The following is a 27607-nucleotide window of genomic DNA, read 5'->3' on the forward strand; positions in this document are numbered from 1 at the left end:
GGGAAAGAGCATCTGAAGGTGGACAGGAAATCCCAGGCCCAGGAGAGGCCCTGCTGCTGAGACGCGGCCAGAGCATCCCTCCAGCTTCCCGGGTGGCTCCCTGGCACGGTGTTGGCGCCACTGCCCACGACATGCAGGTTCAGCCCGTGGTCCGCACAGCGTGCCCTTTCCCATCAGTCTTTCTTTCTTCGTCTGCAGAGAAAGAAGAATTGATCCAGAGCGTGCTGACCCAGGTGGCAGAGCAGTTCTCAAGGTACAGAATCTTCTAGATACGTCATCTCCAGAGCTCGGTGCTTTTTCTCTTCATGGCTGGGGTGGGCCACTTGCTCTGAGGCGGTCTTGGCCGGCAGGCTCTGATACATCACTTGCCCCCAGAAGCTGCCTCCCCCGTGGAATCCTTTGGGGACTTACGTACCTAAGCCAGCTTGGATGGGGTCCAGGAAACGCTCGCCAGGTGCCACAGACCATGTCAAGTGGGTGTTTTCAGAACGAGAGCCCGTGTTTCTGGTAATCTGCCCAGCTGGCTCTTCTGGGGCTAGGACTTCAACCTACAAGATCTGACAGCGTTCACAGAGATCCCGTGCAGCTGTGCGGCTTTCTCTCCATTCTGAGTTATCCCGCCGGTTCTGGGTCAGTGCTTTCCATTTCTCAGTTACCTTGCTGTGGCATCTCACTGCCCGAGGGTAGTTAAAATTGGGAAAGGCCGTAGGGTATTTTCTTAAAGAAAGTCAAGAGTTGTTGAACTGAATGGGTTGGAGCCTCCCGGAGAAGGGCACCTCAGGTCCCCTGAGATGGTCTGTGCCCAGCAGGGCAGGGTGTGGGGCTGGACCATGCCCTCTGTGAGCAGAGGACACGGTCCTGCCCGGAGGGCATCTGCTCACTGCCCACGTATGGGGAAGTAAGCATACCTGCTGTACGCTCCCATCTTGGAAAGTACACCTTTGAGATAGTTCAAGGGGGTGTCTTTTTCCTCCTTCCCCTCAGCACCCCTCCCTAACTCCCGTGAGTTCCTTAAAAGCAGCTCCTCTGTTCGAGCCCCTCCCCAGCACACCTGTAGGGCTCACCACGGCAGGGAGTCAGCAGATGTTGGCTGAACCCATTTTAACTGGGAGAATTTGATGAGTTATGTTGCTTTGTTTTGTTTTTTCCTTCCTAGAGCGTTTAAAATCAACGACCTGAAAGCTGAGGTTGCACATCACTTGGCAGTGCTAGAGAAGCGCGTCGAACGTGAGTGGCACGTTGATTCCCTTTTGCTGATTTGTCTTTTAACCTCTGCTTAAAGTAACCACTTAAAACCCTGGCGCTCAGTGATGGCAGCGGAGGTGAGGCTGACAGCAAACGTCTTTTCTTTGGGAAATGCGCGAAAGTTACCTTTGAAGTTAACAAGGGCTAGAACAGTGATGAATCTTAAGTGTTTTATTTCTATTTTAAAAGTAACTCAGTAACATGTGATGTGTTATAAGTGCCACCTTTATAAGTATGCAGTAACTTGCAACATGGTACTTATCGTAGCACAGCTCCTGGAGTACGGTCTCTTCAGCGCAGGAGAGCACAGAAGGAAACCGTGAGGCCCCCAGACGTAGCCCCCTCCAGAGAAGAACTTCTGCAGAATAACTTGTGTGTGTGTCTTTTTACAAAAATGAGAATGCACCGACCCGTACTCTGTGGTTTCACAGTCTGCGGGGAGGATGTCTACTAAATCATTACCGAGTCTTGATTCAGTGACCAAATAGCTGAAACTCTGGGAGGAAAACAGCTTCCAGTCACTCACCCTTTGTGTTCCCATCCATCAAATAAGGAACAAAGCTTGAATTCCACGTGACCCGCAATTCCCCATTCAATGCACAACGGGAAGGCTCTTTGTCAGTGTCAAGGCCAAGGTTAATGGCTCATGGGCACCACATTTACTGACTTCCGGAATGAGTAAACAAACTCCAAACCTGAGGCCATCGGGGTCGTGGCATCACAGACTCTACCTGGCTGACTCACTGAATGTCACTTTTCATATCTTGTATGAATTGCTTGGGTTTTTTACAAGAAAAAAAACTCAGGATCATGTCCAAAACCAATTCGCCTAAATAACTTGAATCATGATTTATATAGTTACCCTTTTCAAAGTATGGCGACATTTTAAAAATCCATTTGGTCGTATCACCCCGGGAGCTTTGTTTTTCTCCCCCCAAAATCATGGTACCCAGAAACTGCTGTGAACTTAGTTTTCCGGGAGTGGTGCTGATACCCTAAAAATAAAGGGTTTGGAATATAGCACGTTGTTTCTGCTGGATGTTTTTTCAAAAGAGAGAGCTTCATAATAAAGAAACTTTGGTTTGGGTAGAAAAATAAAATCATTAGAGCTGCAGAACAGGTTTATCTTCCCCACTGGTGATGAAGGAGCCACCAAAAGATTAAGTGACCTGCTGAAGTTCATTCAGCAAATTGGAAAAGTAAATAAAACTGGAACCAGCCCCGGGGTCCTGGTGGGGCTGCTCTCACCATCACCTTTCCCCATGGGGAGCCAGTGCCACAGCAGGGCGGGGAAGGCCTGAGGTTGCAGGTTACAAAGCAGCTGTGACAGCTGGCCTCGCGGCTACAGCCGCAAACCCTGGTCATGGCTGCACTGAGCAGAAAAGAGGTTTTGCCCTAAGGGATTGGGGGAGCTCCCCTGGGTGTCAGGTGGGCTCAGGACCCCCTGGTCCTGTAGCTCTGCAGCAGGAGCGATGCCCCAAACCCCGCGTAGAGCTGACGCTCTGAGGATGCTGACCTGGTGGATCTGAGCCCCAGATGTACAGTACCCCCCCGGCACCCCTAGATCTGTGCTTGGACCCCCATAGCCCCTGTGGCCACTGCTGCATACATCAGGCTGCTTCTCTGTACACGAGCTACAGATCCAGAGTCTGGACAGAGCTGGATCAGGCGCCCACACCCTCGCTGCAAGGACGGCCAAAGAAAGCAAGTGTTAGTGTCCTGTGGCTCTCATGACAAAGCACCACAAACTGGGGGGCTTAAAACAACAGAAATGAATTCTCCCACTGTCTCGAGGCCAGAAGTCCGAGATCAAGGTGTCGACAGGGTCAGCTCCTTCTGGAGGGGAATCTGTCCCAGGCCTGCTCCAGCTTCCAGGACGCCCACGGGCCTTGGCGTGTGGCCTCATCACTCCAGGCTGCCGCCGCCTGCACACGGCCTTCTGCCCTTGCATCTGCATTCAGGTCGTCCTTCTATCAGGACACACCTGTCTGTGGATTTAGGGCCCACCCTCACCCAGAATGATCTCATCTCGAGATCCTTTTTCTAAACAAGGTCACACTCTCATTCTGGGGGTCAGGATGTGAGCCTGTCCTTTACAGGGGCACAGTTCAACCCACTGCCGTGAGCGTTTGGGGTTTCCATCTTCTGCCATGGGCGGCAAGCTCAGCTTCCCACCAGGCCCCAAAGAACACAGAAAGCGTTCACTGCCGAGTCACCACCTACAATCACAGAGATGAAGAGTCATACGGTCCCCACCTGGAGAGCAGATGCCCGGGGGGTGGGGAAGGCTGGAGGGTGCCAGGCGCCTCCCGCTTCGTCATCCTCCTCCGGCGCCACTGACCACGTCCCCCCGCCCCCCACGGAAGCCAGCTCCAGTGCCGCCGTTCCTTGGAAACAGGCAGGTTGAAGAGGCCATTAATGCATTCTCAGACTCCTACAGGGAGCTGTGTTGACTTCAACTTGAGAGGCTTCCGGTATCTGGCCGAGGGGACACCAGTCTGGCCGAGAAGTGTTTTTATTTTGCCTTCAAGTGGCTTGTGGATTGAGGACCATTGAAGGATGGATCCCCGATGACCGTCTCCCCGGCATGTCCTTGCCGGGAATCCTCCAGAGCTAGCTCGCATCTCCTCCTGGGGCTCTTGTGTAGATCAGATAATTCATGCACGTGCGCATAAATTACCTGGAGGATGGCATCACCCCTTCATCCCCCAGCTCAGGCTCACTGCAAAATTACTAGTGTTTTTACTAGTGGTATTAATCTTTAGCACCAGAGACCTGGGCACTGAAGGAGTGGGATGGAGAGAGCTTGCATTTCTCAGGAGGAAGAGGACGTTAGGGTTAGGGTTCCAGGAGCTGCGGTCAGGTGGCCAGGTGTGGGCAGCGGCCTCCCACCATGGCCCACTTTGGCACCTCTCCCTGCATCAGCCTCTGGCCTCCCCATCACCTCCTGGCTGCCCGCTGCCCACAGGAACGTGGCTGTGGGGGCCCACGCAACCCCGGAGGTGGCCCTCATTCTCCCTGAACTCCACCTGGCTTTGGGTGCACCCTTTCCTGGCGCTTGTGGCTGACGGCTCCACGGGCTCCACCAGCCTCTGCGTTAGCGCGAAGGTGGGCGCGGTCACCTCATCTGTGCTGAGCCCCGGGGGGTGTGAGTTCCTAAGAGCCGCCCAGACACAGCAATCAGGGCCTCCCCTGAAGATATCGCAGGGACCTCGGAAATGGACAGGGGAGGCCTTTTGAGAACCGGGGTTCTGCAGCTGGACCTCTCCCGCAGGTCACTTGGGGAACTGATCATCCCAGCCACTCAGAAGGTCAGCCCTGACCCTGCAGAGCTGCCAGAAGCAAGCCGGCCTGCGCTGCTGGCCTGGGAAGGCTGCCAGGAATATGACTGCCAGGCTGCTCCGCTGGGCCCGGCCAGATATGGACACACACACACGCACACACACACACGCACACACACACACGTAAGCACACACAGAAACGTAGGCACATACACTCGCACACATACACGAACCCCCATGTACATACGCACAGAAACACACACACACATACCATGCTCATACACACACACACTTTGTCTGGTATGTGTGAGCTGTTTGGAGCTGTTCTCTGCTTCTTGAATTCAAAGAGGCACCAGCTAGAACTGCCCATCTGTAAACCACATTACATTGATTTGACTTGTTTTAAATGGAATTTCCTGCCTTTTTTTTTTTTTTACCTTCTCAAGTGTGTAATTCTTTGGAATCAAGTGTAAATTTTGCCATAGCTCTTAATCCACCTTAAAAGCTTTCCTTCCTTTTCTACGAAATGTTTTCCTCCTTCGGGAGGCTGGGGTCTCGCTTAGGTGAGAAGCCATTTCCTAAACACAGGACATCCAGGGGCGCCCCTCCCTCCCTTCCTTCCTTGTTTGCGGGAAGGGCCCAGGCCCAGGCGCCCTGCGGTGGGCACAGGGCAGTCCTGCCCCTGTTCAGCATTTGTCCCTGCTGGGGCCTGGCCCAGAACCTACAGACTAGAGAGCTGGCCGCATGGGGCAAAGTTTACAGCCAGGTCATGCACACAACCCAGAAGACTGAAACCAAAGCTTGCTTTTCTTTTTGTCACTGGGCAAATGTGCTTTATGCAAATTCTTTACCAGAGTCCTTGGAGGAAGTGCTGAAACCCGAGGCTCTATTCCTACGTGGCTATAAACAACTTCCAAAGCTCTGCAGCCTAACTAGGGCCTCGCCTGCCCACAGCCAGCCTCTTAGGAGAGCCCAGCGGGTCAGGGGGAGAAGGGAGTAGGACAGAGCTGAACTTCGTGACCTGCCCGTGACCGTGCTGTTACTCCTGTCTGCTGAGGCCCCGTCCCCGAAGCCAGTGTCCCTCTTAGAAAATCATTCTTAAAGGTCCTCTAGGGTGGCCGTGACCTACAGAGGCCCACAGAACCCCCTCTAAAGTCCGAGGGAACAGCAGGGCCCGGGTGGCGCTCACACTGCCGCTCAGCCTGGGGCTGTGGAGCCCCTGCTTTAGTTCGGTCCGTGCCCGCCTGTGTTTCAAGTTTGAGACTGACAAGTGGGAAACTGACATCCGTCTCAACCCTGAGTCCCCCCTGGTGTCATTGCGGGACCTGGGGGAGGCCCAGCTCGGACGGTCTTCTCCCTCCCCCAGGGTCTTCCACAAGGCATCCTGGTGTCCAGCAAGGCCTGGGAGCGGCAGCCCTGGATCTGCTGATGCCTAAATCCGCCGAGCGCTCTCACCACCTCCTGGCTTCCTCCCGGCGGTCTGGCTCTTTAATCCCGTGACGCATTGTTTTTCTCTTCCATCGATTAATGCGCTTTTGCCATCTCATTACTCACTATCAACTTCCTTGGCAACCAGGCTCTATTTCTTAAACATCATTATGGTAAAATTCTATCATTCCGTGTTGCCCAAAAGGCTTAATCTTAACATCACCCCCAATAAATGGCCAAGGAACCTGATCTACATCCATTTCAATATCCACACAATCAAACATCAGGCAACCAGCAAAAACCATGAGCTAGGAGGCAGGTGCTAACAGGAGCACCCTTGACTTTTTGATGATGGAGAAAAGCAGATGAGAAAACATGATCCCAATTCTGCCTCTTTTTAATTAAGAAAGATAAATAGATATTTAGATTGCATGGGGATGGGAGAAAAATGCCTGGAAGGATACACACCAATATATACAATATTAAATGAGTTCTCTGGGCCAATAGGATCATGGATAAATTTTTTTTTTTTTTTTTTTGGCTGCATTGGCTCTTTGTTGCTGCGTGCAGGCTTTCTCTAGCTGCAGCGAGCAGGGGCTACTGTTGGTTGCGGTGCACGGGCTTCTCACTGCGGTGGCTTCTCTTGCTGCAGAGCATGGGCTCTAGGCGCACGGGCTTCAGTAGTTGTGGTGCTCGGGCTTAGCTGCTCTGCGACATGTGGGATCTTCCCGGACCAGAGCTCGAACCCGTGTCCCTCGCATTGGCAGGCGGATTCTTAACCACTGCGCCACCAGGGAAGTCCCATGGATAAATTTTTAAATACCCTTCTTTGAGATACTCTGTATTTCCTCCATTTTCTACAACGATCATAGGTTATTTTGTATTCAGAGAAGTGACTGTGGAAACGTAATGAATGGTCCCCGTGGACCCTGCAGGCAGGGCACCGCTACCCTGTTTGGACTCTATACTGCGTGCTCCATCTCTTCCCCAGATGGAGCCACTTTTTGGATCCAAGTCTGTGCCACATGCCAGGTCTCTTCTCCAGATCTATTCAACTTTCCAAATTTTTCTGCCCTTCACGTGTTAACAGCCGCTTCCTGGGCCCCTTCCTGCCACTGATGTTGAATCTACCATCTGTCCCATTCGCAGACCCGCAGACACAGCTCCGCGGTGGCTCTCTCCTCCTCGGGGTAAGCGTCCTGCAATGGGACGGAGGCCGAGAAATGCCTGGGAAGGCCGCGCACGCCTGGTCCAAATGCAAACCGTAAAGGGTGTGTGCCGATGTGCTTTTTCTTGGAAGAGGACCCATGGTTTCATCCACCTCCTGACGGGGTCCGCGATGCAAGAAAGTGCTGAGGGCACCGCAACCCAAAGGAGGGTGTGAGCTCTTGGTGGGAGCACAAAGTACCGACGTCCAGTTCCCTGGCTTCCCCACCTCGCTGGTCCCGCGTCCTGGTACAGGAGGGTGGAGATGGTGTTTGAGCCTCTCCCTTGGCATCCCGCACGTCACAGAAGCAGGTCACCGGGACCAGATCCGAGTATCAGATCCTCCAGATTCCTGCCACTGGATGGAAAGAAGCAGTGGTTCCACATAATCTTGCCCCCGCTTGGCCCCTGACACTGAAATGTTTAGAAAACCCACCCAGGGAGATTGTGGTTCCTGGCGGGCTGCCCGGGGGCTCGGCGCTGGGAGAGTTCCCCCAGCCACGAGCCCCAGAGCTGCTGACAGTTCCTCCGGATGGGAGATGGATGGAACCCGCGGAAGTCGCTGAGTTGCTTTGTTTTTCTCTTAGAAATCACCTGCATTTTATTTTTAGCCATATTCCGAGCCGCTTGATGGAAAGGGGAATGAGTGGCATCGTGGGCAGTATCTTTCTGCATAAAAATCGAGGTGTGATTACCAAGTAACAAAGCTACTCTTTTTTTATTTCTTATGACCTGACTCTAATCTGAAAGCCGTTCCAAAACTGGCAGCGTTTCTGAGCTAAATATGCACCCACCAGAGTGAACGTCTTGAAGTTGAATGCTCGCTGGCAGGCGTTAAGTGCCAGTTCATCCTTTGATGAAAAAAAAACATAGTGTTCTGACTTAGGCGACCCGGTGCTGCAGGACCCTGGGAATGTGACCAAGTGCAGGTCCCGCTCGTCCTTCACCTGGCCTGATCATTTCCCAACCATTTCAAGTCAACGCTTCTCCCGGTTTACTGCTCTACCCAGGACCTTCAAATGCAAAGCTTTTACCTTAACGAAATTTTCATCCTTGCTGGGAAGGCTGTGGTTTTGCTCCCCGAGCCCTTCATTGCATTTTACTACCCTGGGAACACGTGCCCCCTTTTTCTTTTGGGGATAAAAGATCCTCTGTCCCGTGTCCTCAGCTGGCGCTTAGGGGTACGGAGGAAAAGCAAGAAGTAGGTGCGGGAACAGTGGAGATTCGGGAAGCGGGGAGGGGGAGGGGCTTCTGTCCTCCAGGGCCCGTGTGGATGAACGTGATGAACAGGCTGTGGCTGAGCTGCGTGGGTGGGGAGGCCTGAGAATCAGCGGCGTGGGCGGGACTGGGAACCAGTGTCTGAGCCAGCTTCCGCCCCCCACCCCCCGGGGACGTGGGAGCCACGGGCGAGCCCCCAGTTACCAGCCTCCCCAGCCTCCACGTGTATCCATGGTAACCCCCTTGTTTCTCTCGGTCTCCAGTGGAAGGACTGAAAGTGGTGGAGGTTGAGAAATGCAAGAGTGACATTAAAAAGATGAGGGACGAGCTGGCAGCCAGAAGCAACAGGTAAGGTCTGCGCTGGGCAAAAGCGCGGCAGCCAGCCAGGGTAGAGCTCTGAGCGGCCACGCGGAGCCGAGAGGGGCCCTGGGTGGGGGTGGGGGGGGGGTTTTCCCCGAAAGCAAAGCTGGAGAATCTCAGCTCTGGCTGGGGTGGGCACCGTCTGGGATTTGCTTTTCGATTACACAGCTTTCTTATCATAAAAGAGAGTTTATGGCAGAGGGAGGCTGGGAGGACGACTTCACAGAAAAGGACAGTAATCTTCTTGCAGATCAAAGTGTTAGGATTCACGGCCCCAACTCGAGCAAAGTTGGCATCGATTTTTTGAAAAGGGGAACGATAAAAGGAGAAAGGCCTTTGGCTTCCAGGGGACGAGTGTCCTAGTGTCCCGGAGGCCCCAATCCCGTGCGGACGTCCCCATAGCACAGAGCGGCCCGTCAGGGGAGTGATGCCGCGTTCTGGACACAGAAATCACTTGTCCCGCGGAATAAGGGTCCCTCCACACATCTCCTGGAGAGCCAGGGTGAGGTGGCCCAGGCTGCCGAAATCCAGGAAAAACATGCCCCAGGCATTTTTTGGAAAGTGGGGTTTGGGCTACAGCCAGACCCTTTGCCGAAACGGTGGGATGTTCAGGTCAAGGGCAGAGATGCACCACGTCAGCCAAGATGATGCTGGATGTCGCACACACTGAGCGCTTGCTGTGTGCGGGGCTGTACCGAGTGCTCTGCTGACGGGACCAGCTTGCACCTGTCTGCTGTCCTGCGTTGCTTCACACCCATGGTCCAGAGACCGCATGGTGACGGTGTGGCCCGTCACCCCCGGAACGCCACGCCACTAAGGAGGCTGAGGTTACAGCTGGGGCTCAGCAGGATTTAACGGGACTGATGAACCTGCGAACGGCCCTGTGCAAGCGCACCAAATTGGCTTACGAGGCCACCCAACATCTTGAAGATCGTTTCCTAACTTTCGAAAATTGAGGGCAACCTGCTTACTGCGGAGCGTGGCTGCATGCAAGGGCCTTCGGTGCAGGAGGGGGAAGGGGAAGCTGGTGGTCGCAGGGGAGGGGCGGGGCTGTGGCCGCAGGACGGGCTCGGGGACTAGCCTGACAAGCTCCGAGCCTGTTGGTGCCTGTCTTCCGGGGGCCACGCCACGTTCGTGGCCCGCTCACTTGTCAAGTATTTTGGACTTCGGGATGTCTCATCCCATTGGATTTGGGGGAAGTCGGGCAAAGGAGTCCGTGACGACAGAAAATGGTGAGTGAATAATTCGTCCTCTCCGTCCCTGAAGTGGAAGGCTCTGTGGGGTCAAGAGGCAGATCCCTCATGTGACCCAGTAAGGGCCCTGGAGTTGCCCGTGCAGCCCCGCGGCTGGGCCCCGGCTCAGCAGCTGGAAGGAGGCCCCTGGTCACGATGTCGTCCTCGGGCTCAGGATCTGGATGGCTCAGCTTAGCCCTCTGGCTGCCACGTGCTGGACCTCCGTCCTGTGGCCAGTCCTAACGCCCAGGGGAGATAAAGCTAATCAGCCAGGCCCTGTCCCGGCCGCTCTGCGAGCGGCCTCAGACTGGCGGCCCGTGGCCGAGTGCCGTGTCTGCTGTGGCACGCGGGTGGTGCCCCTGGGCCCCGTCCCCCATGTTCCCTCTGTAGGGTCACCTCGCCCATAAACATGCTGCAGCCACACAGCCCACAGAAGCAGAAGGTGTTTTATAATGAGGCCTCTCGTCCCTTCTCAAATGATTCAATCCTGCCACCTGCCCAGGGGGGTGAGTCAGGAGCGCCCACACACACACACACCGCCTGCTGGTCCTGCCCTGCCGGCCATGTGGCAGGCACCCCCCGCCGCCCCTTCTGTAAGAGCCAGGCTGGGGCAGGGGCAACGTGATGCGCCTGCTGTGCTTTCTGGCGTGCACTGCCCTGCGGGTCAGTTTGCAAGAGAAAAAACAGAATTTCGTCCAAGTGGTATTAGTTTCCTGTGGCTGCAATAACAAAGCACCACAAACGGCAGGGCTGAAAGCAATAGGAATTTATTTTCCCACAGTTCTGAGGGCTAGAAGTCTGAAATGAGGGTGTCAGGAAGGCCAGGCTCCCTCTGAAGGCTCTCGGAGAGAATCTGTTCCAGGCCTCTCTCCCAGCTTCTAGGGGTTGTCAGCAATTCTTGGGGCCCCTTGGCTTGCAGAGCGTCACTCCTGTCTCTGCCTCTGTCTCCACATGGCCTTTTTTTGGTATGTGTCTGTCTCTGTGTCCAAATGGCCCTTTTTTAAAAAGACACCAGTCATATTGGATTAGGGGCCCCCCTAATCCAATCACACTTGGTGTGACCAGTCTTAACTCATTACATCCTATTTCCTCATTACAGCCCTATTTCCAAATGAGGTCACAGTCACAGGTACTGGGGGTTAGAACATCAACATATGATTCTTGGGGGACACGATAGACCATGTGGAGAAGACCTGCCCGATTTCAGAGCACAGGGGAAGCAAGATGTCACCTGCAGGCACCCGTCGGGGGGCAAAGTGGGCAGAACCGGGGCTCATCCAAGTCATGAAGCCTCTTCCACACCCCCCCACCCCCCGCAAGATGTGTCGATACATTTTTGGAGCTCACAGTGCTGCGATCCAAAGAGGTGCCTCCCCTGTGCCCCACCACTTCTAGAGGTATGTCTTCTCAGCAGGCAGTTTTCACAGCAGCCCATGTAGGTGAGAGACGGGTAATTGTGGCTCTTCAATCGAAAACAGAATGGGGTAAAGTCTCAAACAGTGCTGACACATTGCGAAAAAAGAAATGCAGCCTCCTGGGCTCAGGGCTAATCCACAGCAGCAACACCCACCTGGGACGCTGGCCCAGGAGCCTAGCACCCCTTTGTGCCCCATACAAACAAACAGCCCTGCCCTTTTCTTTATGGAGAAATTAACTCAGATGGAGGATAAGCTGCTTGCGCTGCCCCTCGTCTCTGCTGACGGCTGGGTTCCATCTTAATCGCGCAAGGGGGCCGTGCAGTCATCCAGCATCCTGGGACCAGGCTCGTTACCTGGCGGGGAGGTCGCACAGCTGAGCAGCTCTTTCTGAGGATGTCCACCCAGCCGGGCGGTGATCCTGCCTCTCGGGGTCGGAGAGGGGAACAAAGGCACCCGCCCGGCTGAGCTCAGGTCTGCACCCGCTCGGGTGGCCAGTGAGCCTGAAGGGATGGCCGCCTTCAACCCCGCCACAGGCACACCCCAGCGTGGCCTCGGAGCCCGGTTCCTGCGTGGACCAGAACCACCTTTCCCCAGGGAATAGGGATGGCAGTTGGGTCAGATGAGGCGCAGACCCACAGACACCCTCGGGACGGGCTGCACTCCCCTGAGACACAGGCCTTGAGTTTCTCTTGGCTTTTTCCCCAAGAGGACAGAGGGAGGATTGCCCGCCCACATTCAGGGCAGGACGCGGCCCCGCCGAGCACGTGGGGGCTGCAGGAACACGGGGTGGCATCTGAGGGCTCTGGGATCTGTCATCTCCGCTTTCATCCCAAACAAATGGCCTTGACCACTGGACTGAGCCCCAGGAAGGGGGAGGCTGGGAGCGCAGAAAATGAAAGCAAAAACCAGCCCCAAACAGAAAGAAAAGAAAAGGCGCCATGCCAGCTGCTCTGTCAGCTGGAGGATGCTGGTTCCCGTGGCGACGGGCCCAAGAGGGAGCAGGCAGGGCTGCCTGGCCGCGGCAGGACCTCCCAACGCTGGGATTTTCAAGGAAGCAGTGGATTCCAGCAGTCAAATCATCTTCGGTGGTGGAAGCTTACCCAGCCCTCCTGGGAAAGGCGTGGGACTGACCTGCACAGCACGTGTGTGGATGTTTGTACAAAAGAGGTTAAAAGCGGAAAAGAAATAATGACGATGCTACCTAGGCTCTTAAGTCACAGACCAGGTTCTCACTGCTCAGACGTGTGTGTGTGTAAATGGGAGTTCTCGTTGACAAGGGCAACCACGGAAAGCGTTTGGTTGGCGCGTTTTCTTGGTTCATTGTGTTAGCCTTTTGCTAAATCTGTCTTAAAATCCCACTCCATGCACGAAGCTGTCTTAAGCATCTCGGATGATTTCGCAAGCATCGGGTGGAGGGAAGGAACGGCGGCACGCCAAGAAAGTAACACTGAGGCTCTTTTTCCAAAAAGGAAGCAGGCGTATTATTCTGAGTTTGCAAGTGGCATAGCCACCTTGTCAAACCTCCAGACTATACTGATGAGGGGGGCAAGTCAGTAAAAATAACAGCAACCACGATGCTCCCAGTCAAAATCCAGTCCTGAGCTTCCCAGATGTCCTTCTATGCCCAGATAGCCAGTTTTGAAAAACAGCTACGAAATACTGTTGTAATTCTTTTTCATTTACAAGCACTGTAAACGGTCAGTAGATGAAAATGCAGTCTCAGACACTTTTCCAGAAGACCACGGTCCAGCACTCATTTTCACCCACCCAATGAGTTCTTTTCTCCTCATTCCGTGGTCAGTTGTTTTGCAGTACCTTTCAGGACATACTGTAGGCAACGTTTCTTTTTCCCTTTTCACCCAGAATTCCCTCGCTTCACATAATACTCATAACTAAAGATGACATAATCGTCCTCCCTGTCGAAGGACCATAAATGGTTTAAATTATTTCCCATTGGGGGACGTTCCGGTGGCTTCGAGTTTGGTTTTGTGTTTTTGCAGCAACAGATGACACTGTGATGAATACCTTCAAGCTGTTTGCTTACGTCTAATACTTCGCTTATGATAAATTCTCCAGAGGAGCCTTGCAGCTTAAAGGATGTGAATTTCTTTACGGCTCTTACAATACAGTATAAATTGCTCTCCTGGAAGATGGAAGTTTATTTACAAACTGCATGAGCTTCTGTGCTGGCCCCATCCCCAGCCTGGGAATCTCACGCGAGGCAGGGGCAGGGTGAGGAGTGGGGTGTTAGACCCTCCCGCCACCCCCGCTGTGCTCCCTATTTGAGGTGGGGGGACTTCAAGTTCCTTCCAGAGGAGTTAAGGTGCCCATGTGGGCTGGGGGCCCAGGTGCTGCCGGCTTTCCTGGAGCAGCCCCGACCTGCAGTCCCTGGCTGTGACCCCCTCGGGCCAGCACACACTCACCCGTGATGTCGGAAGGGGGCTTCCCTCCAAAACCACTAGGCTCCTTTTGTTCTGTTCTTTTGTTTTGTTTTGCTTTTGTTGCCGCAACCCGCGGCACGTGGGATCGTAGTTCCCCGGCCAGGGATAGAACCCGGGCCCCCTGCATCGGAAGTGCAAGTCTTAACCACTGGACCGCCAGGGAAGTCCCTGTTCTGTTCTTGATGCCTTGATGTTAAGGAATGAAAAGCAGAGTCAGAGATCAAACTCGCCTCTCAACGTGTGTGTAAGGGGAACAGTTGGGGACATCCTGAAAGTCTATGACAGGAGGCGGGATTGATGACCTTATGAGGTCCATCACGCCCGAGGTTCCAAGGAGGACTTGCTTTTTGATGAGGTCGAGCTCTCTGAAGCAGCAGCAGTGCATTTGTGACATGGTAGTGGGAAAAGCAAGTTGCCAGAGAGCAAGCGTGGTACAACTCCATCCTTATCTAAAAGGACCAGGGGCTGTCCGTGTGTGTCCATACCTAGGAACGTTCTGGAAAGGTACCCCAAACTTAACAGAAGGCATTGCCAGGTGTGAGATTTAGAGGAAAGAAGTGGGTGAAAGGGGACTTCCTTTTTTTTACTTTGCTTCTGTGTGTTTTGAATTTTTTAGAATAAACATATTTTGCTTGCATCATTTAAAAGAGATTTTCAGGAGCTTCTCTAAAATGAAGACGCCATGTTTGCTGAGAGCTCAGTATTATCTCAGGAGGTCCAGGCAGGATCTTCAGGGTTTAGCAACGAGGCGTCACTGGCTTTATGACTTATTCTCTGTAACAAATAAGACCAAAGGGGTTTGTGGGATGCGGATTGGGTTGGGTTTTGCATTTTTCGGTTTTTCTCCGATGAGGTCCCCGCAATCCGCCGCCCAAGTGACACCAAGACCAAGGCGGCAGCGCCAGAAACAATCTCTGCTTTTCCCTTCAGGACCAGCTGTCCCTGTAAGTACAGTTTTTTGGATAACAGCAAGAAGTTGACGTCTCGACGCGATGTCCCCGCTTATCCCAAGGTAAGGTGACATCCTGCCCCTGAAGAAACCACAGTCACCGTCCACAGCCTCCCACCCTCAGCCCCCCTGGCCTCCCAACCCGGCCCCTGCCACCTGCACATCTGCAAAACCAGCTCCCGCCCGGGCCCTGGGCTGTGGAACACTCCCGTTTTTCTTAGGCAGGATATATTTTCTCTCTGACGTTTGTTTAGCCACAGTGGTCCCAGACCAAGCTCCAAGAGATGGGAGCTCCTCCCCGGTGTCCAGCCAGCCCCCGTCACCGACTCAGTGAACAAACGGTTCTTACGTGCAAATGTTACTTGAAAGAACTTTCATTTTTAACTAAATTATTTAAAACCTGCTTTGCTGCATCTCCTGTCCCTGAACAACACGTAGTTGTTGGCGAAGTTTTGCTTTTTGGTCACAAAGGATTTCTCAGTTACAAGAGAACCTCAGCCCTTGTTAGAGCAGCAGTGCCCTGGGAACAGAGGTAGGGTTCTTCAGACAGCTGCAAAAGAGGGGTCCGGTGATGGTGGTCCCCCATCTCACAATGCCTGCAGCTGGTGACTGAGCAGGACCCTGGCCCAACTGTTCTTTGCATACTCTCCCACTAAGATTTGGGCTTCGCAGTGGCCGGGATCCTGCACGCAGGGCGCCTGGCCGTGCCCAAGGCCACCACCGCCACCCCCCCCCACTGTTCCCACAGCAGCAAAGAACCTCCCAGAGCCTCCCTGCCAGGGGTTTCCCCAACTCGGTTACGAAAGACAAGCTCAATACTGTCCAAGGTTTTCACATGGACACGAGTGCCCTGCCCCACGGGAATGCGTGACCCACACCTCAGTATCTGCCCCAGGGAGTCACGAGGCCCAGCTTAGGCCCAGAAGAAAAGGTGACAGTCCTCCACAGTGGTTCCTTTTAAAAAAACAAACGGAAAGACCTAGGAGACGACTATAACGAATTCCAAAACACCGTGACTGTCTTGGGTCTAAAATCTTCTGTTTCCTCTGACAATGTAACCTAAACTCCGGCCTTCCATAGAACCAGCGCCTGCCCCCAGCAAGCTGGGCTGTTATAGCCCACGGCTAAACCAGTGACGGCGTCCAAAAGCACACCTCAAAATAGCTTCTTAGCCACTATTTGAATTTATGCCGAGTAAAAATTTTTTCCCTTGATTTCACTTTATTGTATTTTTTAAAGTCAGGTTTCTCGGGATGTCATTAGCATGCAGTAAAGTTCACCTTCTGCAGTGCAGAGCATTATCAAGTGTGACAGGCTTACGCGGTCACGTACCCTCCACCACGGTCAAGGGGTGAACGTTCTGTCTCCCCCAAGCGCCCCCTCGTCCCCTGTGCAGTCATTCCTGGCACTCTGCCCCTGACCACCACTGGTGGGATGTCTGTCCCCGTAGTTCTGACCCCTCCAGAATTCTCGTGGGTGTAGCCTTTGAGAAGGTACCCAGGTGTCCTGCGAGGGGGGCAAGAAGAGAGTGGAGACGGCATGGCCAGCCTTCGTCTCAACCCAGACGCCCCCGTGCATGCTCACAGTGCTCTCCTGTCCCCTCCAGTACCTGCTGTCCCCTGAGACCGTAGACGCCCTGCGGAAGCCCACCTTCGACGTCTGGCTCTGGGAGCCCAATGAGGTGAGTGCAGGAGCCGCCTGGGACCGGGACCGGCTTCGGGGACCCGACGGCAGCGGCCCCATCTCTCTTCTCCTCGGCTTCTCCTCTGTCTTCTTTGTCTTTCAACTTCATTCTCCAGGTTGGCAGCCAAACTGCCCCTTGGTGGGCTCGGGAAGGGGCGTCAGGGCCAAGGAGCAGGTGAGCGGCGGGGCCTCGAACCCGGGCTCCGGCTGCTCGGTGCACCCCCTCCGCCCAGCAGCCCCCCCGGGCTGCGTCCTGATCCCCGGGCCTGCAGAGTGCAGGCCTCGCGGGCTTGGGGAGTATTTCAGGAAGGAGCTTCCACTGGAGGTGCCGCTGAGGGTAGGCGACCCGGGCAGCTGTGAGGCCTCGGGGACCCAGAGTGACTTTTTGCGGCAACAACACACTTCTTTAAAATTCCCCTTTCGCTGAGAAAACACAGACATGGAGATCATTTTGTTGTTGTTTAGTCTATAATATCAGTTATACCTTCCTCTCTCTGAACCCGGAGACAACAGAAAGTCCCTCCACGTGGACATGAGGCCACCAGAATCCACAGACTCTTGCCAGCTTTTTGGTAACCTGGGAGCCCCGGAGGGGCTCACCCACTTGGACGAGATCAGCTGAGCGACTTCCCTGCACTCCAGGAAAGGAACAGTGCACACTGAGCGTTCACCATCCGGGTCGTCGTTCCCCGCCTGCGCCTGGAATCTCCTGTGTGAACCGCCTTCCCTGGCTGGTCTCCCAGGATGAGAAAAGCCCCAGCAAGAGGGGCCAGGAAAGTGCAGATCCCGCCTCCACCCCACCTGGTCCACCCTGAGAAGAGCCGCGTGCTGGCTGGCGCCTGAGAAAAGGAGCTGGGTGACACGTGCGCTCCAAACCGTCCCACCAGTCAGCACACAGGGCTGGAGCCGCAAGTTCAGGGGTGGGGGAGGCATTCCAAGTGTGCAGCTGTCACCTGCCAGATTGCTGCATGATCAGAAGTGGACGTGGTGGAGGGGGGCCATGGCAGGAGGAGGGGACTCAGATCTTCCAGGAGAAGCATTAGGACCTCTTGTCCCAAAAGCTCCCGCTGAGCGGGGGCCCCTGCTGGCCTGGGCGCACAGCAGCTCAGAACACACAGCCCTGCTTCCAGCAGGTGGCCGAGCGCCGCTACCGAGCACATCTCACTCTCCCCAAAGTCGCTCTGACCTCAGCAGCCCACAGGGAGGAAGAGCAAAGCTGGGGCCCTGATGGTGGAACCCCTGCCGTTCCTGTCTCCTTGGGGCACCGGCTGCTTGTGGCCAGAGAGGGAACGCCACCCTCACGTTGAGAGGTGGAAGGATCCACGCATCCGGGATGCGGAGGCGGCCCTCCACACTCGGGATGTATGTGCAGCCGCCGTCAGGGCGGGGATGAAAGGAGGGACCAGCCCCCTGCCAGTGGGCTCAGCCCGTGTGGCCGTCTGCCGGCCCAGGCCCTCGCCAGCACAACACCTCCATGACCCCGGGCAGCCTGGGAGGGGTCCCAGTGCCTCTGAAAAGCACCTAGCTGCCCACAGTGGCAAACCAGAGGTGCTCAAAGACGGCAGCCCTGGCCTCTGGGGATGCCATGAACTTTGGAGTGTGGATGGCAAAGGTGAACAGCTACAGGGACACACCTGAGAGCTTCAACAGCCCGCCTGGCCCCAAAAAGCAGCTCGCACCCCGAGAACATCAGGGCCCCCGGGTGGTGGTGGTTCACCTCTCTCCCTTCAAGGGGGGGTGACGCACCCAGCGTCACCCAGGGTCCCAGCATCCTCCGATCGCAAACCAGGCGGGGAGGTGACTTCCCGCTGCTCCGCTCTCGCAGGCTGACCTCTGAGTGCTGCCCCCGACGCCGCGTCTGCCAAGCGCGGGCTTGAAGGCCGCGGGGCCTCTCGGTCACCTCGTGCGTGCCGCGCACTCGGCATCATCCAGCTGCCCAGCCCAGGGCCCGCCGCAGCGTCAGCGCGAGCAGATGCACAGACGCGTCACTCCTGCTCCGAAGCTGCCACATAAGTGGCACCAGATGGTTTTGTCTGCCGATCACCTCCGCCTCTTGACTCTGATTTCACAGCAAATATTTCAGCTGCTGGGGGTTGCCCGCAGCTGCGAACAGGCTGGTGGGACGGGGAGTGGGGCTGTCGGACCCACAGCCCCTCTGGACAGCAAAAGCCTGGCTGGGCGCTCGTGCTGCTAGCAAAGCTGGGGTGATCCGGGCAGCAGCCGGCCAGGGGCCTGGACTCCAGCCGTCCTGCCCTCACCCGGGACCCTGCAGTCCCAGCGCTCTACCAGGGGCTCCTTCAAGGCCCCCGTTTCCAAACTCTGGCACCCGGCCTGCATGTGTGCCGTGCCCTCGAGGAACAGCTGTGTGTGGTGGCCATCAAGGACTTTCCGTCTGGGACATCATCCCAGTTCTGGGATGGGCTGGGGGTGGCTTCCAGTTTCCCCGGTGGATTCTCTGTGCGGCTGGAGAAGCCACCCGGCCTGCCCTGAGCGCGTCTCCTGGCCGCTCTGGCTGTTGACCGTCCTCCTCCTGTGCCCGCAGATGCTGAGCTGCTTAGAGCACATGTACCATGACCTCGGCCTGGTCAGAGATTTTGGCATCAACCCCATCACCCTCAAGAGGTGGCTGGTGAGTGTCAGGCCCCCTGTCCCCCCGACACAGTTTCATGGGAATGGACTGTGGGCGCCTTCCTGATGGCCCTGGGCTTCCTCCAGACGGAAGCCACGCTTCCATGAGAGCCCTGCGGGGACGGTCAGCCAGTCTCTGCCTGTCCCCCTCCCCCAAAACACTCTCTGCTCTTAGGTCCCTGCTCTGGTGAGCGAGAAAATAGTAAGAACCGGGGAGGGTCAAGTGAAGCAGGGTGTTCTAAGCAGCACGTGCATGTGAGTGAGCGTGTTGTGCAGGTGTGTACATGGGGGGGGTGCATGTGAGTGTACGTTCGTATTTGTGTGTGTGTGCATGTGATTGTGTGTGAGTGCCGGTGCCTGCATACTTGTGGGGCGTGTGCATGTACGTGTGCATGTGAACATGTGTGAGCGTATGCATGTGACTGCGTTTGTGTGATTGCCAGGGTGTGTGGGTGCCAGAGTGTGTATTTAGCAGCAGATCTTTCCTTTTTTTTTTAATTTATTTATTTTATTTATTTATTTTTTTTTTTTGGCTGCGTTGGGTCTTCGTTGCTGCGCGCGGACTTTCTCTAGTTGCAGCCAGCGGGGGCTACTCTTCGTTGCGGTGCGCGGGCTTCTCATTGTGGTGGCTTCTCTTGTTGAGGAGCACGGGCTCTAGGCACGCGGGCTCAGTAGTTGTGGCTCGTGGGCTCAGTAGTTGTGGCTCATGGGCTCTGGAGCGCAGGCTCAGTAGTTGTGGCGCACGGGCTTAGTTGCTCTGCACCATGTGGGATCTTCCGGGACCAGGGCTCGAACCCGTGTCCCCTGCGTTGGCAGGCAGATTCTTAACCCCTGCACCACCAGGGAAGCCCCAGATCTTTCTTGTTAATAAAATACTGCTCACAACCAGATGTTAAAAGCCTGTGGAAGTTTTGATGGTGGCTGGGGACCCAGCGTCCCTCATGTAGTCCCCTAGCTCTCCCCCCAAGCTTCACGCCCCAGCGTGGCTCCCCTGGGGACACCTCCCCCAGGGTGGCATCGTGGGGGCCATGGCGTGGCCCCTGGACATCCTCAGGCCCCTGGGCCCCCTGGTGCTCTCACCCTCGGGAAACGGGAGGGCAGTTGGATGAGGGCCAGGTGGGGAGAAGGCAGTTGGCACCGGGAGGAAGGTGCCAGGAGCTGGGGGGAGGGGTGGGCAGCTGGCCACAGGGTGGACCCTCTTGTCTCCGCAGCTCTGCGTGCACGACAACTACCGTAACAACCCTTTCCACAACTTCCGTCACTGCTTCTGCGTCACCCAGATGATGTACAGCATGACCTGGCTCTGCGGGCTGCAGGTGGGTCCGGGGGAGCCCCCTGCCCGGCGTGGTCAGTGAGCAAATGGGCGCCCACCCCGGCCCCGCCCCAGGGAGAGGCAGGTCCCCCCCCACCAGGCCAGCAGCTGGAGGGGCTTCATCCACCTGTATCACCCACCTCCCACCCCACTCCAGCCCCCTCCTCACCCCATCCCACTCTCTCTCTGATCCAGGAGAAATTTTCCCAAATGGATATCTTGATCTTAATGACAGCAGCCATCTGCCATGATTTGGATCATCCAGGCTACAACAACACGTACGTACACGGTCTTTTTCTCTGTCTCTTTTTCCCTTGTAAAGGGGCCTCTGGGTATCAGAGGTGAACTTTTCAGCTCAACCCTCTGCCAGTTCCAAGCTGGAGCTGTCGGCCAGGGCCTCCTAAGCCCCCAGCTCCACCCCACCTCTTAGGACATGGCTCGCCTCTTGGGACTGTGGCCGGGGCCCGGGCCTCCCGGCGCAGGACCCTTGGAGGTTACCAAAGCCAGAGGGGCTGCCATAGCCCTCTGCATCTGCACCGGCAGAGCCCCGACGGCAGCAGGACCTCCCTCCCCCGAAGCAGGCAGGGACGCCCGCACACACGTGGACGGGGAGGGGCAGCCCCACCCCGGTCTCTGGATCTCACTCCCCCGTGGGCAGCCTCCCCAGCCCATTTCCAACAGGAGCAAAGCAGAGGCAGAGGCTGTGACAGCAAGAGCAGGGTTGTGGACGAGCGGGAGGTGGGAGGGTCCAGGGCAGGCGTGGAGCCAGGAGGACAGGCCAGGGTTTGCTGGAACGTTGGCCCGCTCCCGCCCCTGGGGCGAAGGCTCCTGAGTGCCACCCCACGCACCTGCCAGAGTCCAGGCCGGGTGGCGCTGGTTTGTGTTCCTAGTGACACATTGGTGGTTCTATCGAATTCGTGTATTTGCATATCGAGTATCACTGGGGCGGGTGATGATGCCAGGTCTGCCTGAGGAGCGTGCCGTCGTTTGTCAGGACCAGAGTGGATTCCAGGGTGTGGACGTTTGTGCCCCTCCGAGGAGGCGGCCCCATGGGCATCCATCCCCTCAGTTCACACTCGGATGACGTGCCCGAGCACAGGCCAGCCGAGGGCCGTGCCCACAGCAGTTGACGAGAAAATGCACCCCGGTCCTCCGCATACTTAAAATGTCTGCAGGGTGTCTGACCATTTTGAGGGCACGCGACAGGGAGGCGCTGAGGCTTCTTGGTGACCTCCACTGTTAGGACTACAGCAACTCGGAGGTATCCAGTTGGAGGGGCAGCGGAGACCCAGGAGAGCCAGGAGAAGGGGGCTCTTGGCACGAGCAGAGTGCGGTCCCCTCCATCCCTTCCAGCTTCCATGCACCTCCCCACCCCACACCCACCCCCCGCCAGCGCTGCTGCCCTGACTCGAAGGCGCCTCTGAGTGCGGGTGCCCGAGGGCCCTTCTGCTCTCTCCTCCAACCCCAGGTACCAGATCAATGCCCGCACGGAGCTGGCCATCCGCTACAATGACATCTCGCCCCTGGAGAACCACCACTGTGCCGTGGCCTTCCAGATCCTCAGCCAGCCCGAGTGTAACATCTTCTCCAGCGTGCCGGCGGAGGGCTTCAAGCAGATCAGACAGGTGTGCGGGGGGATGGCATGCCCACCGCACAGTGGGAGGCACCGGGGGGACAGGGAGCCCGACCAGAGAGTAGAAGCCCTCTCTCCCCGTGCCGGAGGCTCCCAAGATCTCCCAGTCCCCCACCAGGGATCCTGGGGGACCGGCCCTCCTCCCCAACCTCCTCCAAGGCCAAGTGGCGCCCCGGGAAGAGGTGTGTGTTTGGCACGCGTGCACGGTGGACCTGCAGATCACGGCCACCATTTAATTGAACCCTTTGAGATCGGTCCTTTCTCATCTCACAGCCCAGGAAAGTGAGGCTGACACAGGCGAGGTCACTCGCTCAAGCGAGCAGGCCCTGGGCAGACACGTCTGCGGCATCCAGCCCAGCAGAACCACGACCACTGTCCCCTAGGCCCTGCTCTTGTCCCCGGCAGCCCCACCACCCATTTCAGAAGAGACATTTCTGCTGCTCGGGGCACTTAAGATGAGGGAGGCCACAGCCGTCTGGGCTCAGATGCTTCCGACTCACCAAAAGCGACGCCCCTGCACACACATGAGGTCCCGCTGCACGCAGCCCTGTGCCCCATCCTCTGGCGTGTTCAGGGGAGGGGCGATGTCAGAGAGATCTTGGAGGAGTGAGGTGGGTTGAATGATAGCCACCCCCCAACCGAGGAGTGATGTGGACACAAGCCAAGGAGCGCTGGGGCCACCAGAAACAGGAAGAGGCAGGGAATGGCCCGTCCCCGGAGCCTTCAGAGGGGACACCTTGGTTTCGAGACTTGCGGCCTCCAGAACTGTGAGAGGAAGCCTTCCTGCTGTTCCGTCCCCCAGCATGTGGCACTTAGCACGGCAGCCCTGGGACTCAAACGGGAGCCGGAGCCACACGCTGCATCTGTTCGGTGTCGGTGTCTCAGTGGCCTTGCTCCAAGATGCACTAGAGCCCAGGGCCAGGACACACTCCCCTCCCTCCAGGAGAACTGATAGCTTCACCTTATCAGACAACAGCAGCCTCGTTCCCCATCCTTCCGGCTTCCAGGAAGTCAGAGCTCAATCAGGGCTTAATTACGGCCCTTGTTGAATCACTGATTCCTGGTACAGTTATCTCCCCTTTATCTGCTGGCTTTCTGGCCTCCCTTCCACGTTTATGGAACCACCCAGCAGGCACGTGCGACATGTTCCACTAGCTGGAGTGAGTCTTTCTGTGAGGAAGGTAAAGGGGCAAATCCTGAAGAAAGGACCCTGCCTTTGTGCCGCCCCTGATGGCTGCCGGGTGAGGAACCCTGCCAGGGACTCGGCCCAGAGAATTCAAGCAGCTGAGCCCCTTTGTGCGTGGAGTAGTCAGAGCAGCACCCCGCTCCTGCAGAGGAGCCGCATCCCCGGGGACGGGGCCTTCCTCGTGCCGCCCGCCACGGGGACACAGGCTGACCTTGCCCCAACACCTTACTGACATTTAACACTTTCTAAGGGTAAAATCCGTTGTCCCAATTTTTAATAGTATTTCGTCCTTGAATATTTTGAGGGATAACTCATCATAGGAACAGATCCTTCACTAACAATACAGTTAAATCTTTACTGAGAAATCACACAATTCAAAGGGCCAGTGATGCCCCTGCATTTTTTTTTTTTTTTGCGGTACACGGACCTCTCACTGCTGTGGCCTCTCCCCTTGCGGAGCACAGGCTCCGGACGCGCAGGCTCAGCGGCCATGGCTCACGGGCCCAGCCGCTCCACGGCACGTGGGATCCTCCCGGACCAGGGCACGAACCCACATCCCCTGCATGGGCAGGCGGACTCTCCTGCCCCCCCATTTTTTATCTGTCTTGACTGATTTGAGTTGTGTATTTGATGTTTGTGGTGGTGTTTTCTTGGAAAAGTAGAACACCATACTCAGCACAGAGGTGTGTTCTGTAAATGTTTATAGGATGGATGGATGGATGGACAAGTGAGTGGGTGGATGGATGGATGGATGGATGGATGGATGGCTGGATGGATGAGTGGACAAGTGGATGGATGGGTAGACAGATAAGTTGATGGGTGGATGAGTGGGTTGATGGATGATCATGGTTTCAAATTATGTTATTTCTACTAAACCAATACTGGGTTAACAAGGTCAAAATATTTGTATTAAAAAACTTATTTGGGGACTTCCCTAGTGGTCCAGTGGTTAAGACTCTGCACTTCCAATGCAGGGGGTGCGGGTTCGATCCCTGGTCGGGGAACTAAGATCCCGCATGCCACATGGCAAAAACAAAACAAAACAAAACAACCTTTATTTCATCCTTACCTACAAATTCGTTAATAGAAGAATGCTATTATATGATCAGACTTTGATCACTCCCAAGCAAGATAAGCACATATCATCACATACAGATTAGATAACAGGAAAAAAATACTCTTGGAAAATAGGTCACTGACCTCCAACAACGAGCTCTGGAAGGAACAAACCATATATCTAAGTTACTACATCAGCGGGAAGCATTTGTCCTTGGCTGAAAGCGGCTGGACTTCGCAAGGAGACACATGCTGAGCCTGCCCTCTGCAGGTGAATGGTCTTGGTGGGCCCGATGCACTGCCTTCTGCAGGGACACAGCCTGTGTCCGGCAGCCCTGGGCTCAACCCCCAGCCTTCCACTCACCAGCCGAGGCCTGGGCAGGCTCCCCAGCCTCTCTGGCTCTCAGTTTCTTTATAAAAATGAGGACAGTGGTTCTTAGACACGCCCGTGGCGTTGGCATGAGGCCCAGATGAAGTGTGAGCAGAGGGCTCCGCATACAGCAGGCGCTCACTGAGTAATTGTTGGGATCGTGCCCCCGTTCACACTTTGCCTTCACTTCTCAGGGGGTGATCACGTTAATCCTGGCCACTGACATGGCGAGGCACGCGGAAATTATGGATTCTTTCAAAGAAAAAATGGAGAACTTCGACTACAGCAATGAGGAGCACATGACCCTGGTGAGCGGCTTGTCTTCCCTCTCTGGGGGGCTGGTGAGTGAGCGCCACCCCCAGCTCAGACTGGAGACCGAAGTGCCAAAGGAAAATGTGTAACCTCGCCTTGCAGCGAGGTGTCGGTAAAGCCGGCTTTCCAAGTCATGGCACTTACCAGGGAAAGCCCCCCGTCACCCCAGCAGGACCCCCTCTCCTAGTTAAAGTCACCCCTTTCCCATTCCCCCATCTCATTCAGATTTGAAGGTTATAAGTAGGTGAAGGTAAGCCTGCATACAGAGGCCTGGCCAACACAGGGGAGCGCCAGGCTTGGGGGCAGAGGGCAGAGGGCAGAAGCCAGGGCCGCCTTGACATTGGTGTGACTGCTCCCCCCGTGCGGGGGGGGGCGGCAGAGGTGGAGTCCTGCCCTGGAAGCCCCTTGGGCCAGCCGACAGGACTGTGGTTCCCACCCCTGCATCGCTCCCCGGTGTTCAGGCGGCGGGGTGCCGAGGCCGGTGGGCACCCTCCCTGCTGTTACATGAGGATCCCCTTCACCCTGTGTCTCTAGCACACCTCTTCAGTGCTCTGGGGTCCCAGCACTCTCCACCCGCTGGGTTTTTTGTCGTCATCTGTTAAACCTCTGCCTCCAGACAATACCGTCTGTCTACATTTTTTACATATTCTCAACATCAAGAAGATACTTTTGAGCTTGGCAGAGTGTATAGTTTGTATGACAAAACGTCCGTGTGTTCAAGGGGCTTTCCTACTACTGAGGCCCCTCCAGGAAGGATTCTGACCCTCGGGGGTGCGGGGATGCCCCGTTTTCCCCTGCAGCGGGAAGTATGCCCTTGCGGGGGGCAGGGTCAACAATGCTGGGCTCCCCTCCGCCAGCATCACCCGCCCTCCTTCCCCGCCGGCCGGTGATGGTGAGTCCAGACGCACAGCACTGTGGGATGTGTCCCGTGCTGCACAGCTGATTCCAGATCTCTTCTTTCAGCTGAAGATGATCCTGATAAAATGCTGTGACATCTCTAACGAGGTCCGTCCGATGGAGGTGGCGGAACCCTGGGTGGACTGTTTATTAGAGGAGTATTTCATGCAGGTAGGAGCATCACACAGCGTCACGCAGCATCACGCAGCATCACGCCTCCTGGGCTCGTTAGCCCCTTAACTGGGTTCCTGTTGGAAGCGTGACAGACGGGCCAAGGTGGCCGCCAGCATCACCGCCTCCGGAAGCCTTCCCAGTAGGCGCACATGTAATTTGAGACACGGAAGACAGGGACCAACAGGAAAAGCTAATGTCAAACTGTTACCACATTAGTGCCCCTGTTACCACCAGTTAACGCCCCCTCCCCGGGCCCGGCCCCGGCCCCCTCGCGCGACCCTGCAGGCCCAGCGGGCACCTAGTTTGCACTTACGGCGTCCCCATCTTCCCACGTGGTCACTAACGTGCGTGATGCAGGTGGTTCCGTTGGCGTATTGGCTGTTTCTCTCTTCCTCTCAGACGATGATCCTGGAAGCCCCCAGATTCCACGGGTGTTTCTTTCTTTAACGTTGTGTCCTCTGCCTTCCCCGCAGAGCGACCGCGAGAAGTCGGAGGGCCTTCCCGTGGCCCCTTTCATGGACCGGGACAAAGTGACCAAGGCCACGGCCCAGACCGGGTTCATCAGCTTTGTGCTGATCCCGATGTTCGAAACGGTGACCAAGGTGAGTGACCATCACCGCGAGCCGGTGACCCAGCAGTGATAACTACATGTGTGCACACACATGCACATGTGCACGCACACTCACATGGACACACGTGTGCACTGGCCGCCTGCCCGACGCCCACCCGAAGCCCCCCATCCATCTTAACACCCGCGTGTTCGAAACAAACTCCCGCCTCCTGGCCTCCTGTCCCGCCCCCGGGGAAGCGACCCAGCAGCAAAGCCGCCCCATCCTTGGCCACCCTCCTCCATGGTGTCTCTGGGCCCCAGCCCAGGGCCCCGCTTCCCAGGGCACCCGCCGAGGCCCTGTCGGCCTTTCAACTCCACCTACAGAAGCCCCTCTAACCTGCCCCCCACCCCACCCGGCACACGGCTGACACCAGGTTAATCCTCAGCAAGGAGACGGCCTCTGCCTCTCTCCCGAACCTTCCATGGCTCCCCACTGCCCCCAGCACAGGGCACACAGCCCCCCACCCTCCCAGGCCCTCCTGTCTTGCAGGACGGCCCTCAGCTCCTGGTCCTGCCTTTCTTCAAGCCTCCATCTCTGGGCCCACCCTCCTTGGCCTGGGCGCCCCATGCCCTGCTCAGCAACCTTCCAGAGCTCCCTCAGCACACCCTTCCTCAAGCCCCGTGGCTCCGTTCCGCCTAGAATTTGTCTCCCTGTCTGCAGCTTCCTTCCTCAGGCTGCAGGGTCTTCCCCGTGGGCACCGGGTGCCAGGGCACAGCAGGGCGATGGTGGCTCCCGCAGGTGGCAGGAGCAGGGCTGGGAAGCACGGGAGGCACGAGGGGCTGAGGGCTGTGTGCACAGGGCTCCCTGGGGCCTGCCGGGGGTTCTCGGAGTGAGAGGCGAGCCCCTCAGAGCTGAGTCTCAAAGGTAAAGATGCTCAGCAGGTGGACCGGGGGCGGCGGGAGCCGCAGGGCCAGGCCTGAGCACAGAGTGGGCGGAGGGGTCCTGGGCCACGCAGCGGCGGGGTGGG

The 27607-nt window shown here is 56.4% G+C and overlaps 1 protein-coding gene across 1 annotated transcript in view; it reads left to right on the forward strand.

Annotated features, from left to right (window-relative positions):
* Positions 1-27607, forward strand: part of PDE9A (phosphodiesterase 9A) — a gene marked incomplete at its 3' end in the record, with an annotated part of 128989 nt that overhangs the window by 71682 nt on the left and 29700 nt on the right. Inside the window, exons 5-16 of the mRNA XM_007457359.1 lie at positions 199-253; positions 1157-1227; positions 8642-8726; positions 14760-14841; positions 16385-16459; positions 19004-19090; positions 20301-20405; positions 20597-20679; positions 21870-22026; positions 24841-24954; positions 25922-26026; positions 26503-26631. Of these exons, the coding sequence (XP_007457421.1) occupies positions 199-253; positions 1157-1227; positions 8642-8726; positions 14760-14841; positions 16385-16459; positions 19004-19090; positions 20301-20405; positions 20597-20679; positions 21870-22026; positions 24841-24954; positions 25922-26026; positions 26503-26631 (1148 nt within the window). The remainder of the gene's footprint in view (positions 1-198; positions 254-1156; positions 1228-8641; positions 8727-14759; positions 14842-16384; positions 16460-19003; positions 19091-20300; positions 20406-20596; positions 20680-21869; positions 22027-24840; positions 24955-25921; positions 26027-26502; positions 26632-27607) is intronic.

The sequence above is a fragment of the Lipotes vexillifer genome, unplaced genomic scaffold (genome assembly GCF_000442215.2).
Source record: "Lipotes vexillifer unplaced genomic scaffold, Lipotes_vexillifer_v1.1 scaffold1944, whole genome shotgun sequence".
Classification (NCBI taxonomy): Eukaryota; Metazoa; Chordata; class Mammalia; order Artiodactyla; family Lipotidae; genus Lipotes; species Lipotes vexillifer.